Raw genomic sequence first — 17,067 nt, 5'->3', positions numbered from 1 at the left:
AGAGTCTTTAGGTGCCTGTTGGCAAACTCCAAGCGGGCTGTCATGTGCCTTTTACTGAGGAGTGACTTCCACCTGGCCATTCTACTATAAAGGCCTGATTGGTGGAATGCTGCAAAGATGGTTGTCCTTCTGGAATGTTATCCCATCTCCACACAGGAACTCTGGAGCTCTGTCAGTGACCATTGGGTTCTTGTTCACCTCCTTGACAAAGACCCTTCTCCCCCAATTGCTCAATTTGGCCAGCAGCCAGCTCTATAAAGAGACTTGGTGGTTCCAAATGTCTTTCATTTAAGAATGATGGATGCCACTGTGTTCTTGGGAGCCTTCAATGCTGCAGAAATGTTTTGGTACCCTTCCCCAGATCTGTGCCTTGACACAACCCTGTCTTGGAGCTCTACGGACAATTCCTTCGACCTCATGGCTTGGATTTTGCTCTGACATGCACTATCTACTGTGGGACCTTATATAGACAGGCTTGTGCCTTTCCAAATTATGTCCAATCAATTGAATTTACCACAGGTGGACTCTCAAGGATGATCAATGGAAACAGGATGCACCTGAGATTAATTTCGAGTCTCATAGCAAAGGGTCTGAATACTTATGTAAATAAGGTATTTCTGGTTTTTGTTTAAAATAATTTTGAAAAAATGTCTAAAAACCTGTTTGCGCTTTGTCATTATTGAGTGTTGTGTGTAGATTGATGAGTAAATCCATTTTAGAATAAGGCTGTAACGTAACAAAATGTGGGAAAAGTCAAGGGGTTTTAATACTTTCCGAATGCACTGTATGTAATCATGTACATAAAACACATAAAGGCCACATAAAGGCCACTGGTATTATCTTATAGAACATATAACGTATCAGATCTCATAAGCCTTTGTTTACCACAGACCTTATTTTCAGCATTTATCCCAAAACCCCATTCGTTCCCCATTAATTTTCCCCTATAGGAATGGATGAACGAACCAGAGGTAAGTCATTTCCTGATTTTTAGGACTACAAGCTGGCGAGCTCTATAGAGACAGACATGACTCTCATAACTTCATCAGTCATGGGATGGAGTATAGAGAACACATCATTTGAGTATGCGGTTGGGTCAATTAAATATACAGCTCCCGCAATAAGGTGTCTGCAATGACTAAGTAAACAGACCAGACTCCATTTGTGTCCATGGTGTCTAATAACATGCATTAGTTAGTAAGATACCTGTAGGCCTAGTTGTTAAAATGGGCTTTGTGGTGTTTCTGGGAAAACAAACTCTATTTTAGGTTTTCTGATCTACACGTGAAAAATAAGCATTATCTGAAAGGAAATACAAACAGGAAAGGAAAGATATAATTGTCACTCTTTTTGGAAATAAAGTTATGATTTATTTCCACAAATATATCCAATTTGCAGTGGTGCTAGCTAGTATTTCCCATGTTGAATTAGCCCAATTCTTAATTCTTAATAATTCCCCATTTCTCCTACTCACAAATCCCACAAATCAGCCGGGCTAGACAATCTGGACCCTTTCTTTCTAAAATGATCTGCCGAAATTGTTGCAACCCCTATTACTAGCCTGTTCAACCTCTCTTTCGTGTCGTCTGAGATTCCCAAAGATTGGAAAGCAGCTGCGGTCATCCCCCTCTTCAAAGGGGGACACACTCTTGACCCAAACTGCTACAGACCTATATCTATCCTACCCTGCCTTTCTAAGGTTTTCGAAAGCCAAGTCAACACACATATCACCGACCATTTTGAATCCCACAGTACCTTCTCCGCTATGAATCTGGTTTCAGAGCTGGTCATGGGTGTACCTCAGCCACGCTCAAGGTTCTAAACGATATCTTAACCGCCATCGATAAGAAACAATACTGTGCAGCTGTATTCATTGACCTGGCCAAGGCTTTCGACTCTGTCAATCACCACATCCTCATCGGCAGACTCAACAGCCTTGGTTTCTCAAATGATTGCCTCGCCTGGTTCACCAACTACTTCTCCAACAGAGTTCAGTGTTCTAAATCTGAGGGCCTGTTGTCCGGTCCTCTGGCAGTCTCTATGGGGGTGCCACAGGGTTAAATTCTTGGGCCGACTCTCTTCTCTGTATATATTAATGATGTCGCTCTTGCTGCTGGTGAGTCTCTGATTCACCTCTATGCAGACGACACCATTTTGTATACTTCTGGCCCTTCTTTGGACATTGTGTTAATTAACAACCCTCCAGACGAGCTTCAATGCCATACCACTCTCCTTCCGTAGCCTCCAACTGCTCTTAAATACAAGTAAAACTAAATGCATGCTCTTGAACCGATCACTGCCTGCACCTGCCCGCCCATCCAGCATCAACACTCTGGACGGTTCTGACTTAGAATATGTGGACAACTACAAATACCTAGGTGTCTGGTTAGACTGTAAACTCTCCTTCCAGACTCGTATAAAACCTCTCCACTCCAAAGTTAAAGGCTTCCTATTTCGCAACAAATCATCCTTCACTCATGCTGTCAAACATACCCTCGTAAAACTGACCATCCTACCGATCCTCGACTTCGGCGATGTCATTTACAAAATAGCCTCCAACACCCTACTCAACAAATTGGATGCAGTCTATCACAGTGCCATCACAGTGTCACCAAAGCCCTATATACTACCCACCACTGCGACCTGTACTCTCTCGTTGGCTGGCCCTCGCTTCATACTCGCCGCCAAACCCACTGGCTCCAGGTCATCTAAAAGACCCTGCTAGGTAAAGTCCCGCCTTATCTCTGCTCGCTGGTCACCATAGCTGCACCCACTCGTGGCACGCGTTCCAGCAGGTATATCTCACTTGTCACCCCCAAAGCCAATTTGGCCGCCTCTCCTTCCAGTTCTCTACTGCCAATGACTGGAGCGAACTACAAACATCTCTGAAACTGGAAACACTTATCTCTCTCACTAGCTTTAAGCACCAGCTGTCAGAGCAGCTCACAGATCACTGCACCTGTACATAGCCCATCTATAAATAGCCCAAACAACTACCCCATCCCCTACTGTATTTATTTATTTATTTTGCTCCTTTGCACCCCAGTATTTCTACTTTGCACACTCATCTACTGTCAAATCTTCCATTCCAGTGTTTTAATTGCTATATTGTATTTAATTCGCCACCATGGCCTATTTATTAACTTTACCTCCCTTATCTCACCTCATTTGCTCACATTGTATATAGACTTATTTTTCTACTGTATTATTGACTATGTTTTGTTTATTCCATGTGTAACTCTGTGTTGTTATATGTGTCGAACTGCTTTGCTTTATCTTGGCCAGGTCGCAGTTGTAAATGAGAACCTGTTCTCAACTTGCCTACCTGGTTAAATAAAGGTGAAATAAAAAAATAAAATAAAAAAATGTTGTGTTACGTTTTCTTGGTAACATCGACAACTACAGTAGAATTGTATAGTAATACAGGCGGCTGCTACTACAATTCCAGCAGTCCCATCAATCAGTCTGTTGATCAGGGTACCAAGCCTTCTTCTGGCTCTGTGTCCCTGGCTTTCTCCCATCAATCAGTCTGTTGATCAGGGTCCCAAGCCTTCTGCTGGCTCTGTGTCCCTGGCTTTCTCCCATCAATCAGTCTGTTGATCAGGGTCCCAAGCCTTCTGCTTGCTCTGTGTCCCTGGCTTTTTCCCATCAATCAACCCGTTGATCAGGGTCCCAAGCCTTCTGCTGGCTCTGTGTCCATGGCTTTCTCCCATCAATCAGCCCATTGATCAGGGTCCCAAGCCTTCGGCTGGCTCTGTGTCCCTGGCTTTCTCCCATCAATCAGCCCGTTGATCAGGGTCCCAAGCCTTCTACTGGCTCTGTGTACCTGGCTTTCTCTCTCTCTCTCTCTCTCTCTCTCTCTCTCTCTCTCTCTCTCTCTCTCTCTCTCTCTCTCTCTCTCTCTCTCTCTCTCTCGACCCTTAGCCAGAAGGGCCTGCTCTATGCAGAGGGCAGGTTGCGTCCACCACCATAAGGGTCTCTCACGCCAAAGGTGACACCACACAGTGGCAGGGGGGGGGGGGGGGGGGGGTATGGAAAATCTTGCAGGGTTCAGGCTGGTATACTCTGCCCCCCTACCTCCCTCCTCTGTGTCCCTAAGGTTCCCTATGTTCCCTGGCTGTACCCTCCCCGGGCTCTCCTTTTTCTGCCTCCCCAGGTGGAATAGGTTCTATATTTGTAAACATTCGAGAGTGGGAGTGCTCTGGGACAGCTGTTTCAACTCGGTTCCTCTAAAGTACTGGAGGCTGGTGAGGGGAGGACAGGCTTATAATCATTTCTGCAATGGAGTGAATGGAATGGTATCAAACACATGGAAACCATGTGTTTGATGTGTTTGATACCATTCTATTTAATTCGTTGCAGCATTACTATTAGCCCGTCCTCCCAGATTAAGGTGTCACCAGCCACCTGTGTTCTAAATACGTCTTGGTTTTCTGAGGCGATTCAGTAGTAGGGGTATAAACAGCTTCTATATGTGGCAACAGGGAATCCCGGCCAGAAGCGCTGACCTTGCGGTTTTCTGACCTTGCGGTTTTCACGTGTGTGATAGAGAGCTCTTGAACTCAATTCAGTCTCCCCGTTTTGTTGTAGAGGTGTTTTCTACTGTCTCTTAATGTTTATGGTTTTCTGAGGCGATTCAGTGGTAGGGGTATAAACAGCTTCTATATGTGGCAACAGGGAAGCCCGGCCAGAAGCGCTGAACTTATTTCATAATCACATTATTTAAGAGAGAGGTACTTAAAAATTGCACTGTTGGTTAGGGACTGTAAGTAAGCATTTCACTGTTTCACCTGTTGTATTCGGTGCACATGACGAATAAACGTTGATTTGATTTTTTCTTCATAAAGTCACATTTCAAATTCTTGATCAAGTCATTGACATTATCTGTAATGCTATTGGTAAATCAAGAGAGCATGTTACCTGTTGACTACTGACATACAATCTTGAAATCTTGAAAGAATCTTGAAAGACACTTATGAAAGAGGAGTTTATTTTTGTATTTGGCCTTTAGTCCCAGCCTAGGCAATGTCTCTTTGAATAGTGCCAGTGCAGTGGAGTCATGTGGTAAAATCCTGACATGAGATATTATGGGTAACTCAGACTTGAATGTAACCCCTGTTTTTGTGGACATGAGTTATGTGAGGCGATCCCTCCCATAGATCACGATCCTTGCTGTCTGGGATCCTTGGTACGTCCCAACCCTATTTAAAGTTTTAAAATAGTTAAGGTAAGGGTTAAAGCTTCAGTCTTAGGAAAAAGGGTTTTTCAGCTGTGCCCATGGGCTGTGCCCCTCTGTGGAAAGTGTTCTACATGGAACCCAAAAGGGCTCTACCTAGAACCAAAAGAGTTCTATCTGGAACCAAAAAGGATTCCTTAAAGGGTTCTCCTATGGGGCCGGCCAAAGAACCCTTTTTTGGAACCCTTATTTCCTCAGAGTGTAACCTTAACCCTTACCTTAACCATTTTCCACTTTAGATAGCACCTTTTTTCCTCAGAGTGTAACCTTAACCCTTACCTTAACCATTTTCCACTTTAGATAGCACCTTTTTTCCTCAGAGTGTAACCTTAACCCTTACCTTAACCATTTTCCACTTTAGATAGCACCTTTTTTCCCTAAGAGTGTAGCGTTAGGGTTAGGTAAGGGTTAAGGTTAGGGTTAGGGTAAAGGTTAAGCTTAGGGTAGATCACCAGGTGCCATATGCCATTGCAGGGAAAAAAGCTGAGATCGGTGGCAGCTCAGCACTGTAGTAGAGCATTTCTGTTTGATTGTTAGACCTAGTGCTTGGCTCTGAGAATGGAGTCAGGAACCAGGAACATCCCAAATACAAGGCCATGACATTTACGGCTACACGATCACAACACAGCTGCACAAATATGGAGCTGTATAGCAGCTGTACTAGTGTATTCAACCAACAGTTCAATAGAAGTTTAATAGAAAATAGGGCAGTAGCTAAATTCAATTCAAGCTACAATTACGAGTACATGGTGGGAGTCAAATAGTTTGAGATCATCAAAAGTCAACAACATCAAAGGCTGCACGATTGATCAACACGTGCATTACTTACAATACAAGATACAAGGTAGCCTGAATGAACGAAACACAATGTGACAAGGATAACACTGTGTTGAACTGACCCAGGCTTGAGTTGTCAGGTCCGCAGATCAAGGGGGCGTAATCGGGTCAAAATGCTGCATTGTACATTCACACCTGGCAGCTGGTTTCAATAAGGATGTTTTTTTTTGTCGTCTCTGCCCATGTGGTTGCTTTATTGTGAACCATGTGGGGGTCAAACCCCTATGGGTCGGTCTTAGTTGTGCATTGACCCCTGAGGTGAGCGGCCTCATCCGGCCACAGGTTCGGACTTAGCGTATATTTTGACAGCTGCCACGGCAGCAATAGTGTAGTGAACATGTCAGAATGGAGGAATGCGACTGTTGTGTTGTGATCACACTTTTCAGCAGCAGGTCAGGTATTTTGAGGGGCAAGGGGGCAGTAGCCTAGATAAATTGAATTGGATAGGAAGGATTTAAAAATAAAAATAAAAAACAAGTATTCATGTCTCATAACAGGACATTGTGTGGCTTTAGTATCCATATGATGAAATGTTGTGGTTTGAAGACATGTCTTTTCTAGCACCCGGAAAGGATTGTAGTCTATATGGCATTGTGTAAAGGGTCGTCTTAGGTCAGTAGGCTTCAAGTGCCCCATAAGGGCAGTGAAAAAATATCCATACGGTTTGAGAGTCTAGAATTCAATCTTGTGTCTACGTTCACCGTCTTGATTTAAGAGAAGATCACTGTTCACCTAAACCTCATCACAGCTTTATCAAAGTCATGGGCTACCCTGGGACAGAAGAATGTGACTGACTGACTAGGTTGTGGAGAATCACCACACCGCTGAGGCCCCTCTCAGTCCTGTCCACCGAAGACATCACTCAGCATAGCTTCTGTCAGCAGCCCACCAATTACATCATGTGACACCCCACCCGTAACCTTTTACCAGTTAAGGCCTCGAGAGAGTTGAGTGGCGGAATGGACTCCACAACAAGTCAGGTGGCCACATTTGGGGGGGGGGGGGGGGGGACGTTACTATATAAACAGAAAAGAAAAACCCTAGGATTCACACAGATTTGAAATACGACACATTCTATTAGAACTATAAAAATACAATTTGCATGAGTTGAGCATTTAATTAGACATTGACTAGATATTTGGTCCTGTAAAAGTTTGAAATTATTGGGTGGCCTTCGGTAAGGCCTTTATACCGTCTACACAGCCTCAGTTGAGAGTCGACCTATAAGCCCTGAACCTATTGTTCGGCATAAAGAGTAGTGTTTCAGTAGTGGGTCACCATTCCAATGAGCGGTCAGCCCATGTGCGTTTGGTTGACATTGGCCTCAGTAACGGCTTACATCTGGCAAGGCACCCAACCCGTGTTGAGATGCAAGACTTTTTCCATTTCTGATTCCAATAGCTCATAAAAAGCTAAGTGGCACTTGTTGTGTGAAGACTGAGGGCCAACCCAGGTTGATGTGTTGGTGTGTGGATGGTGTGATTCATCCCTCGATGCAGCCCCCTCCCAGGCCCCCCATCATGTTCCTCTCTTATTGGCTGGTGTCAGGTTCTACACACTGCCAGGGAGTGCGAAGATGTCATCACTTTCCTAGAAGCTTGTCACAGAAGTGGCTAGTAGCCAGTAACCACTCCACTCTTCCCCTGTCTCTTGGGACTCACTTACCACCAGCATCATGTGATACAGTGGGTGTGTGTTGAGGTTATACTACTAAAATGACATGGGTAATCCCTGTTTTGATCACTTCAAACTCACATTGAAGATGGGAGATAATTCCCAGCATAAAATGGGACAATTGAAGCCGACACTTAGTCACATTCCCAACAGATCCTGGGGATCACTCAGGAGCTCAGATGTCTGTTCACTGCAGGGAAACAACCTGATAGCCCCTGTTCACAGGATATGTTCAGGCCTTCTTCCAGGCATGTATATCTGGTAGATTTTCCATACAACCACAGAAGATTATTATACACGATTAGGAAAAAGGATTCCCAAAGGGTTATTCGGCTATCCCCATAGGAGTTCCAGGTAGAACCCTTTTGGGTTCCATGTTCCCTCTGTGGAAAGGGTTCTACATGGAACCCAAACCAAAAGGGTTCTACCTGGAACCAAATAGGGTTATTCAAAGGGAACTCCTATGTGGACAGCCAAAGAACCATTTTAGGTTCTAGATAGCACCTTTTTTTACTAAGAGTGAAGGAGTGAATAATTGATTAATCACTCATTCACCAATTAGCTGAATTGAAGACCGTCCTACATGATTGTCATTAACAACCAAGTTGGTTCAAACTAATCGGGAAATCAGGAAAATGACTCTCTCCACATCAGATCAGTGAGGGACCAAATCCTGTCCATAGTGGTTTTCTATGGAGATGTGATCAGCAGCTGAAGTTTATTAGTGAAGTGTAAGGCCGTGCAGATGATGGAGGCTCAGTTTGGCAGCAGGGAAAGGTGTGAGAGCCTTGGTAACTGGGTAAACCTCAAGCAATGTCCACGTGCTAAAAATACCAGTGGGATCAGCCAGGCAGTATTAGTAGTCACTGGTACATGGAGCTGAGAACATTTGGCTTTTTGTTTTGGCATGGACACACACCTTAGTCGCTCGCTGTCCTGCAGTCTGGTTTCAAGGCTTTAGTCTCTTCTTACCTTGTGGTCTAAGAAGGTGTACTGTAACGTTCATTGCCCGTCTGCAGAGCACACGTTTTTTCAGTGTTGGATTCAACTTTCTTGGATTGAACTTTTAGAGGGATACCTCTACCAGAAGTCTATGTCTGTCTATTTCCTTTGTTTTGTTTGCAATACTCCTGGTTGTTACTTCAAAGTACGGATGTCTACCTTGAAGGTTGTAATTGTTGGACTCTGAAATCAACACCCAGATGACTGAGGAAGCCTAGACAGACTGAGATACATGCAGACAGAATCTGAAGACCTGGCCAATACACCAATCTTCCACATACAGATAAAGCTATATTCGAACCCTCGAAATGTGAACTGGAAATGGCACCTTAACTCCACTTTCGAGAAAGAACTCATACAGATGCTGTGTAGAACGTGTTCGTGAAGCAACATAACATCTTTGTCCTGCAAGGCAGATCATTTCTTTCTATTGACCATATCGTTGACTTTTGTCAGAGGGGTCCAATTCATTGTTTTTCAGTACTTTACTTGGTCAGACCAAAGTGAGGACAAGATGCGTGAGTTGATGATACCTTTCCCAGTGCGGAAAGAGAGGGAGCGCAAGAACAGTCTCCCGGCTCCATCCCCGCCACTGTCATTCCCAATCACCTCCTACTCCATCCAGACTTCTAAGAAGTTTCCCTTTTTCCACTTCAAAAAATTCAGATACGAAGCGGAGAACGCCTTCTTCTGTAACCTGAAGCTGGTGGACTTCAACATCATTGACACGTTGGGGGTCGGAGGTTTCGGACGCGTGGAGCTGGTAGGATGTTTAAATAAAGTATGTATTGTCTATAATGTCTCTCTCTCTCTCTGTCTCTCTCTCTCTCTCTCCCTCCCTTTCTCTCTTTGTACGCTGTTACACTTCCAATGTCTTGTCCTACAGTGTCAACTGGGTAGACTGAATAGACACGGTTGCTCATCGATGATAATGTTACTTTTTCCACGATGGTAAAACTGCTAGGATGTTCTGAAGGGTAAACACGATTACTGCCAATGATTTAATTTCAAGGGAACGTCATTCGGTGCAGACACCTTGTTGAATCTATCGAAGGCCTGATTTGTGGAGCTCTACATTTCCAGACCGTGCCTGAGACACATGTCCTATTTCATTTTAAACCATTGGCAGGGAATAAAGAGGGAAGTTTGAATGTAATTGAGTGACATCAGATAGCATAGGAAGGACCAGTGGTTCTTCTTGTTCTATAATGGAGCAGTCTCAGCCAGCTCAGGTCCAGAATGTCTATTCAAAGTAACTTTCCACTATAAGGGCAGAAGAGGTAATGGAGCCCTGCCTTGTGACCCATGCAGGATGGCATTTATTGGGATGACTCATGTACTGGAGGCAGCTCTGCAGGGTAGTCACTAGCTGGCACAGCCACAAAGTCATAAATTCTGATTTTAAACCCAACTCTAACCTTAACCTTAACTACAGGGTTAACCTTATGCATAACTCTAACCTTAAATTAAGACCAAAAAGCAAATTGTATTTTTATGCATTTTTACGATTCAGACAATTTTGACTTTGCAGCTTGCACATTAGTGGAAATCGCTCAGCTCTGCCTTCAGAACAAGAATCATCCCAATAAATGCCAACCTGCATGACCCACAGTGTCACATAGCAAATGAGTTCTCAAAAACATTCCAACTTCAGCCTGCTTGAATATGTAGTATGGGCATAATATATTTGTGATGTTTACTAACACCAAATGTGGACCAAGACATCAATTATGTCTAGTTGTAACATTGATTGGCTTATAATTAAGCAATAAGCCCCGAGGAGGTGTGGTATATGGCCAATATACCATGGCTGTCAGACAATCAGCAATCAGGGCTCAAACCACCCAGTTTATAATTACACACAAAAAATACACACAATTTATATTTTGAATGAATATTAATATAGTTTGAATGAAATGCACAATCATCATTTTGTCAGTAAAAATTTTAATAAACTTAAACAGCTGCCACAGCCACAGTAATAAAATCTGATTTTAAACCATACACATGAAAGCATGTAAACAGACAGAGAAAAGTTGAGAGGGAGAGATCAGGTGAGCGCTAGCATGGCACAATGTGGACCAGCGGGGTCTCAGAGAGTTAAGGCAAAGGAAAAGCCCAGCTTTTCCTAAAGAGGAATCCCCTGCCCTATTTTAGGCAATGCGGCAACCTCAGTAAAATCAAGTGGCCTTTCTCCTGCCCCCAGGCATCGTGTTCACTGCCCTGGGATTGAATGACAGCCCTGGGATTGAATGACAGCCCGGGTATTGAATGATTCCGGACATGTAGGTGCTCCCTGAGATACGCAATGTGAAGAATGTCTGTTCCCGGTTAAACTATTTCCAAGTCGTCAGGCGTCACGAATAGACCCATGACGCATCTGCTATTACTGGGCCCCTATAGAACAAGTGTTAAAATGGCTGAACTAAGACTTGCTCTTCACAGCCAGTACTTGTTTACAACGCAGATGTTGTTCAATTTGCTTTTAGTGGTCGTTGACCTTGAGATGCTCAATTACCTTGCATCTTCTGTGTCCTTCTACAGGTGCAGCTCAAAAGTGACGCGATCAAAACGTTTGCGATGAAGATCCTGAAGAAGAGGCACATCGTGGACACGCGGCAACAGGAGCACATCCGCTCCGAGAAGCAGATCATGCAGGAGGCCCACTCGGACTTCATTGTCAGGTCACTATAGATTAAGTCAGATACTAGCTAGATGTAGAGAGGTTGCGTAATCTCAGCCAGGTATCTCTCCTGGTATCTTTACCCATAGACTGCTTCATTATCAGTGGTGGGAAAAGTACTCAATTGTTATACTTGAGTAAAAGTAAAGATACCTTAATAGAAAATTATTAAAGTAAAAGTGAAAGTCACCCTGTAAAATACTACTTGAGTAAAAGTATAAAAATATTTGGTTTTAAATATACTTAATTGTCAAAAGTAAATGGAATTGTTAAAATGTGCTTAAGTATCGAAAGTAAAAGTATAAATAGTTTCAAATTCCTGATATTAAGCAAACCAGATGACCCAATTTTAGATGTTTTTTTTTGTTGGGCACACTCCACCCTCAGACAAAATTTACAAACAAAGCATTTGTGTTTAGTAAGTCTGCCAGATCAGAGGCAGTAGAGATGAGCAGGGATGTTCTCTTGATAAGTGTGTGAATTGGACCATTTTCCTGTCCTGCTAAGCATTCAAAATGTAATGAGTACTTTTGAGTGTCAGGGAAAATGTATGTAATAAAAAGTACATGCAGTGAAGTACAAGTTGCCAAAAATATAAATAGTAAAATACAGATACCCCCCCAATACTTAAGAAGTACTTTAAAGTATGTTACTTAGTACTTTACACCATTGTTCATTATCCTCAAGAAAAGGATGTAATTTACAGTTTACACTTCTTTTTTTTTTACATATTCTTTGTGTTTCAGGCTATATAGGACATTCAAAGATGCCAAATATCTCTACATGTTGATGGAGGCTTGCCTTGGGGGAGAGCTCTGGACCATACTTAGGGACAGGTATGGGAAATAAAACTCAACCAACTCACTTTCAAATGACACCATGTCGCCTTGCTTTCCTCTGGCGCCATCACTTTAATATGTATGAATACTGTTTTCATCATTGCAGAGGTTCATTTGAAGACTCGACCACACGGTTCTACACAGCCTGTGTGGTGGAGGCCTTCGCTTACCTGCATTCCAAAGGGATCATCTACAGAGATCTCAAACCCGAGAACCTCATCCTGGATCACAGAGGCTATGCCAAGCTGGTGAGTGGACAGAGCCACAAAGTCCTGAAGACACCTCCACACCTGCAGTATAAGAATATGGCTCAAGACCCAAAGGACCTGCTGGAAAGGGTGTCCATTCAATGGATGTCATTGGCTCTTCTGTCTTTTCGTAGGTGGACTTTGGCTTTGCCAAGAAGATTGGGTTTGGGAAGAAGACATGGACTTTCTGCGGGACCCCGGAGTACGTGGCACCTGAGATCATCCTGAACAAGGGGCATGACATCTCCGCTGACTACTGGTCGTTGGGGATCCTCATGTACGAACTCCTGACTGGAAGGTAAGGAGGACGATTGTGGATATGGCTGTCCATAGGTTATCTTATTGTATATCTTCTATAGAATAAGTGCCTGGGATCAGAAGGAATGCCTGCACTGTCTCCCATACCTGTGACCACCTATTTGTTTTTAAATTAATGCTCCTGTTTCTTTTTCAGCCCGCCATTTTCAGGGCCAGATCCAATGAAGACATATAATATTATCCTGAGAGGAATCGACATGATTGAATTTCCAAAGAAGATCACCAAAAATGCTGCCAATTTGATAAAGAAACTATGCAGGGACAATCCTTCGGAAAGACTTGGAAACTTAAAAAATGGAGTCAAAGATATCCAAAAGCACAAGTAAGTCAAGTAAGCTAATGGCCATGATTGCACTGCAGACCAAAAAAACAACAGCTTAGTTTTTTTTCTGTTTGAATCTCAGATGGTTTGAAGGCTTTAACTGGGAGGGGTTGAGGAAAGGAACCCTGACTCCTCCAATCATCCCTGATGTAAGTGAAAATATGCATAATTTTAAAATAGCAGGCCAGTGTAGGCTTAATTTTCAATATTATAGCGTGACATGCCATTAATCCAGCCCCTCCTCCTCTTCTCCATCAGGTCTCGTCATCAACTGACACAAGCAACTTTGACAGTTTCCCAGAGGACAACGATGACCCTCCTCCAGATGACATGTCTGGCTGGGACACAGATTTTTAAATCCATGTGTAGTAGCCTCTCTGGCCACTCCCCCTTTCCTGGGGAAGCCCTTCAAGGGTTTGGCTGCAGAGCACAGATAGACAGACAGACAGACAGTTGATGATGCTGTGAACCGACAGTGACAGTGAAGGGGGCAGTCCTACCGCTCTGGGTCACCGAGATGCCTTCGCCGATGTTGCTCCACTCTCCTCTGAGATGACATTGGGACTAATGGTCTAGCTGACAGAAGTCCCCTTCAGTCTCCCAACATCACCATCAACCATGGATCGCCTCATGGAGAGTTTTTTTTGTTGTCACATATTTGTATATTTAGGTTTATGTTGTGGCTGTTAGCACTTACCAGTGTTTTCAGTGATTACTTGTGATACGGAGTCGAGTGGGACTGAGAGGGAGATACCAGCTGTCTGTTGTAGCGTCTTCAGGACCACGATTCCAACAGGGGAGTTGACACTCTTCTAAGCGCTTGTCATCAATAATCAAAATGTTATTTTTTACAAGTTCCTTTGTAACATATTACACTTACGATGACAGCACATAAAGGTTATATATTGTATATAATGCGTACTGTATTCCATTCGAAAACGCACACAAGCATACACACAATTGAACACGTGTAATTACACTGTTTATAGCAAAGTTGTTTGATTGATAAAACTATTTTGCCAAATTGAGTTGCAAGGACATATTTGACTTTCAGTGTATTACCATTTAGTTATTTATTAAGTAAAGTGATGATCGAGCCATCGAGTGGAGAAACAGCCAAGAACATTGTTTGCCACTAGAGGGCAAATTGGTACCGATACAAAAACAGGCTTATAAAAACAGGGACACAGGAGGTGATGTCAAACACTGGGAATTTTGGGCGATAGCAAGTGGACTTTGATACATGGCAAAATACAGTCAGTCTGTCATATAGAGATTATTCTACAATTCACACGATTAATTTCCCATCAACATGGACCTTTACAATATGATCATTTCTAAATACATGACAAGATGACTGCCCTTCTACAGGCCCCAAATACATTATCATAATTTCAAATGTTTATACTGACTTTCAAAACACTATGAATATTATTTATTGTAGGACCAGAAGTAAATATTTCTGTACATAAATATGTAGTGCTGATATTTTTGTGATATGTATATGAGTAGGATATACTTATGAAAATCATTATTTAATTTGAATATTTGTGTTTGAATGTTTTGTCAAGTGAAATATCGTGACATATTTCCTCAAACTTGAATTATCTTTTCATGTTATCGCCATCATCCACTGAATGACTATGAAGTCGCTCACCCCAGTACTGAGCATCATTACATGGCTTTTTGGCATTATTGAAAGTGCCTTAACTCGATGGCATCCAAAATATATCTTCAATATTTGTTTTAATGCTGCATGACAAGGTCAGACAACTTAAACTGTCGTCGTTATTTGGCTCGTTGCTTTTTTATAGTCCAGCTATTTGTATGCCTTTTTTCTTACAATAAAATGTTACTTTCAATCAATATGAATGCTGCTTTTTTTATTTGGTGAAGCTGTTCTCTGGCTTCTCCCTGATCTTTACTGGTCTTTTGTACTGGGCCTGTAACTACAAGGCAGCGCATTTGAGCGAATTACATGATAAGTAAACTGTTATTACTTCGTCTGATGGTCACTCTTTCTCACCACGGGAGGGAGCTTTCTGAACACCTGACCCTCCGGGCGATAGATAGCCTTATTATCTTGCTAAACTAGGAAGTGAATTGTCTGGCGCTTTATTATTTCAATCCAACATAAACTGATTGTATGTTTATTTAACACTTTAGGGCGGGTCTATTGTAGGATGAATGGATTAGCCGCAACCAGGCATTTCCAAACAGGATTACCTGGCATCCAACCAAATGAATTGGCTGAGTACAATGTCTGGTAAAACCCGCTAAAAGCCGAGCAAACGGACTGTTTGTAAAAACGCCATGTCTGCTGTAGTCTGATTAAGGCATGGGGGTTCAGGGCTGTTTGATCTGTCCTCATCAAAGGGGCCTTTACACAAGCTTCATTTTACACCACTGTAGGCTTTGGATGTACAATTAAAACAAAGCCTACAGACCAAAGAATTGGGATGAAGGCGGCCAATTCACGTTTAATGAAGTGTATAGCCTAACTAACCTCTGTCAACAACATCAAAGCCCTTTATTAGGAAGGCTTTCCCAAAGTATTTGGCAGACGTGCACTTTGAAACTGTTAAATCATATTTTGTTCCTGCATACTTCTCTCAAGGAGCTGGTTCAGTTATTTAGGCTATGGTTCAAATTTGGAAAATATTTTAATCACTTTAAAATATAAATGTTCTTTTTTGTATTTTATTCAGTCATGATGCAATTCCCTATAGTCTTCTAAAGATTTTATTCATTTTCCACTTTTTAAACTTCTCAAATGAGATGTTTTGGGTTTGTATTTCTATTTTATAGGCTAACCTTTTTTTTATATACCGTTTTCTTAAACCACTATTCCTGATTTAAGACCCGACATGTTTTTCCAACCAGACAGACTGTCTTTCATAACCTGATATTAAGCAACAGTTAGAATTCTCTCTAGAATTATTCAAATAATTATTAATTTAAACGTTTGATTGTCAAATAGCTGTCACAGACCTATTGGTTAGCAGGCCTATGCCTCTACTTTCTCAGTATTGTTGGAATTGGCACAACAGACTACATTACATCAACACAAGAGGTGCTTTAGAGGTTAGGCTTTATCTTTATCTGAGGGGAAGGGAATACTTGTGTGTCTAATTGTTTTACAGGCTACAGATTAAGGTTCAGAGAGACCGATGTGAATTCCTTATCGCGGGGTGCTAATCATCAACTCATATTTTTTAAGCAGTTAGCCTGAATGGTAATTTATTCGGTAAACTTTTCACTCTGAGATTTGCATATTTCTCTTTGATCCTCGCCGCCTTGTTTAATCAAGTGCATTTCAAAGTTCTCTCCTTACAATTACCGATCAAATGCTGTTCATAATGGGGAGGATATGTCTTGAATAATCACCCAATGCGTCGTCTGTGGTCAACGAAAGCAACTATAGTTATAAAGTTCTAACTGATTTATAAACAGTAGTCTAGGTTTACAACGAAAAACGATGTACCATACACCCCGTTAGTATTTTCATCCTATCGAAATATTTGACTAGAAGTACAAGTGGCACCTTTGTGGGATAAAAGAGGCTGCACATTTCTCAATAAATGTTGATAAACTGCCAAAAATGATGAGTAAAATGTAGGCCTATCCTATTCCATCGTTTATACATTGTAGCTGCGTCTTGGTGATATGCCTATGTATATTATCTCGCTTCAAATGCTGGTAACGTGTCCAAGAAAAGAATGTGTCGGTGTCTGTTTGATGTCATCTCGCGAAGAGTCATTGATAATTGGACACAAACATTGCGAGACGTTTTGGGATTAGGATTCCCGGCCAATGGGTGGGTAGCCTTACTTGCTGTGGGATGCGTCATGAGCTCGAACCCTTTGAAATGTCATCCACTCCTTTGTTACACATAGCTGGGGGCGGGA

At 42.4% G+C, this 17,067-nt stretch overlaps 1 protein-coding gene across 4 annotated transcripts in view; it reads left to right on the top strand.

The window, feature by feature from the left end:
• LOC115106350 (cGMP-dependent protein kinase 1-like) overlaps positions 1–15,025 on the top strand; it is a 223,847-nt gene extending 208,822 nt beyond the window's left edge. For 2 of the 4 annotated variants that reach the window (XM_029628986.2, XM_029628984.2), the window contains exons 10-17: positions 9,416–9,512; positions 11,294–11,433; positions 12,179–12,268; positions 12,378–12,519; positions 12,654–12,817; positions 12,974–13,159; positions 13,242–13,308; positions 13,418–15,025. In XM_029628986.2, the coding sequence (XP_029484846.1) occupies positions 9,416–9,512; positions 11,294–11,433; positions 12,179–12,268; positions 12,378–12,519; positions 12,654–12,817; positions 12,974–13,159; positions 13,242–13,308; positions 13,418–13,516 (985 nt within the window). In that variant the 3' untranslated portion in view covers positions 13,517–15,025. Of the gene's footprint in view, positions 1–9,415; positions 9,531–11,293; positions 11,434–12,178; positions 12,269–12,377; positions 12,520–12,653; positions 12,818–12,973; positions 13,160–13,241; positions 13,309–13,417 lie in introns of all 4 variants that reach the window. The other 2 variants (XM_029628985.2, XM_029628983.2) reach the window with 1 other exon arrangement.
• Positions 15,026–17,067: the final 2,042 nt, after the last annotated feature.

This window comes from Oncorhynchus nerka, linkage group LG23 (genome assembly GCF_034236695.1).
Source record: "Oncorhynchus nerka isolate Pitt River linkage group LG23, Oner_Uvic_2.0, whole genome shotgun sequence".
Taxonomy (NCBI): domain Eukaryota; kingdom Metazoa; phylum Chordata; class Actinopteri; order Salmoniformes; family Salmonidae; genus Oncorhynchus; species Oncorhynchus nerka.
This window is presented reverse-complemented; position numbering and strand designations above follow the sequence as displayed.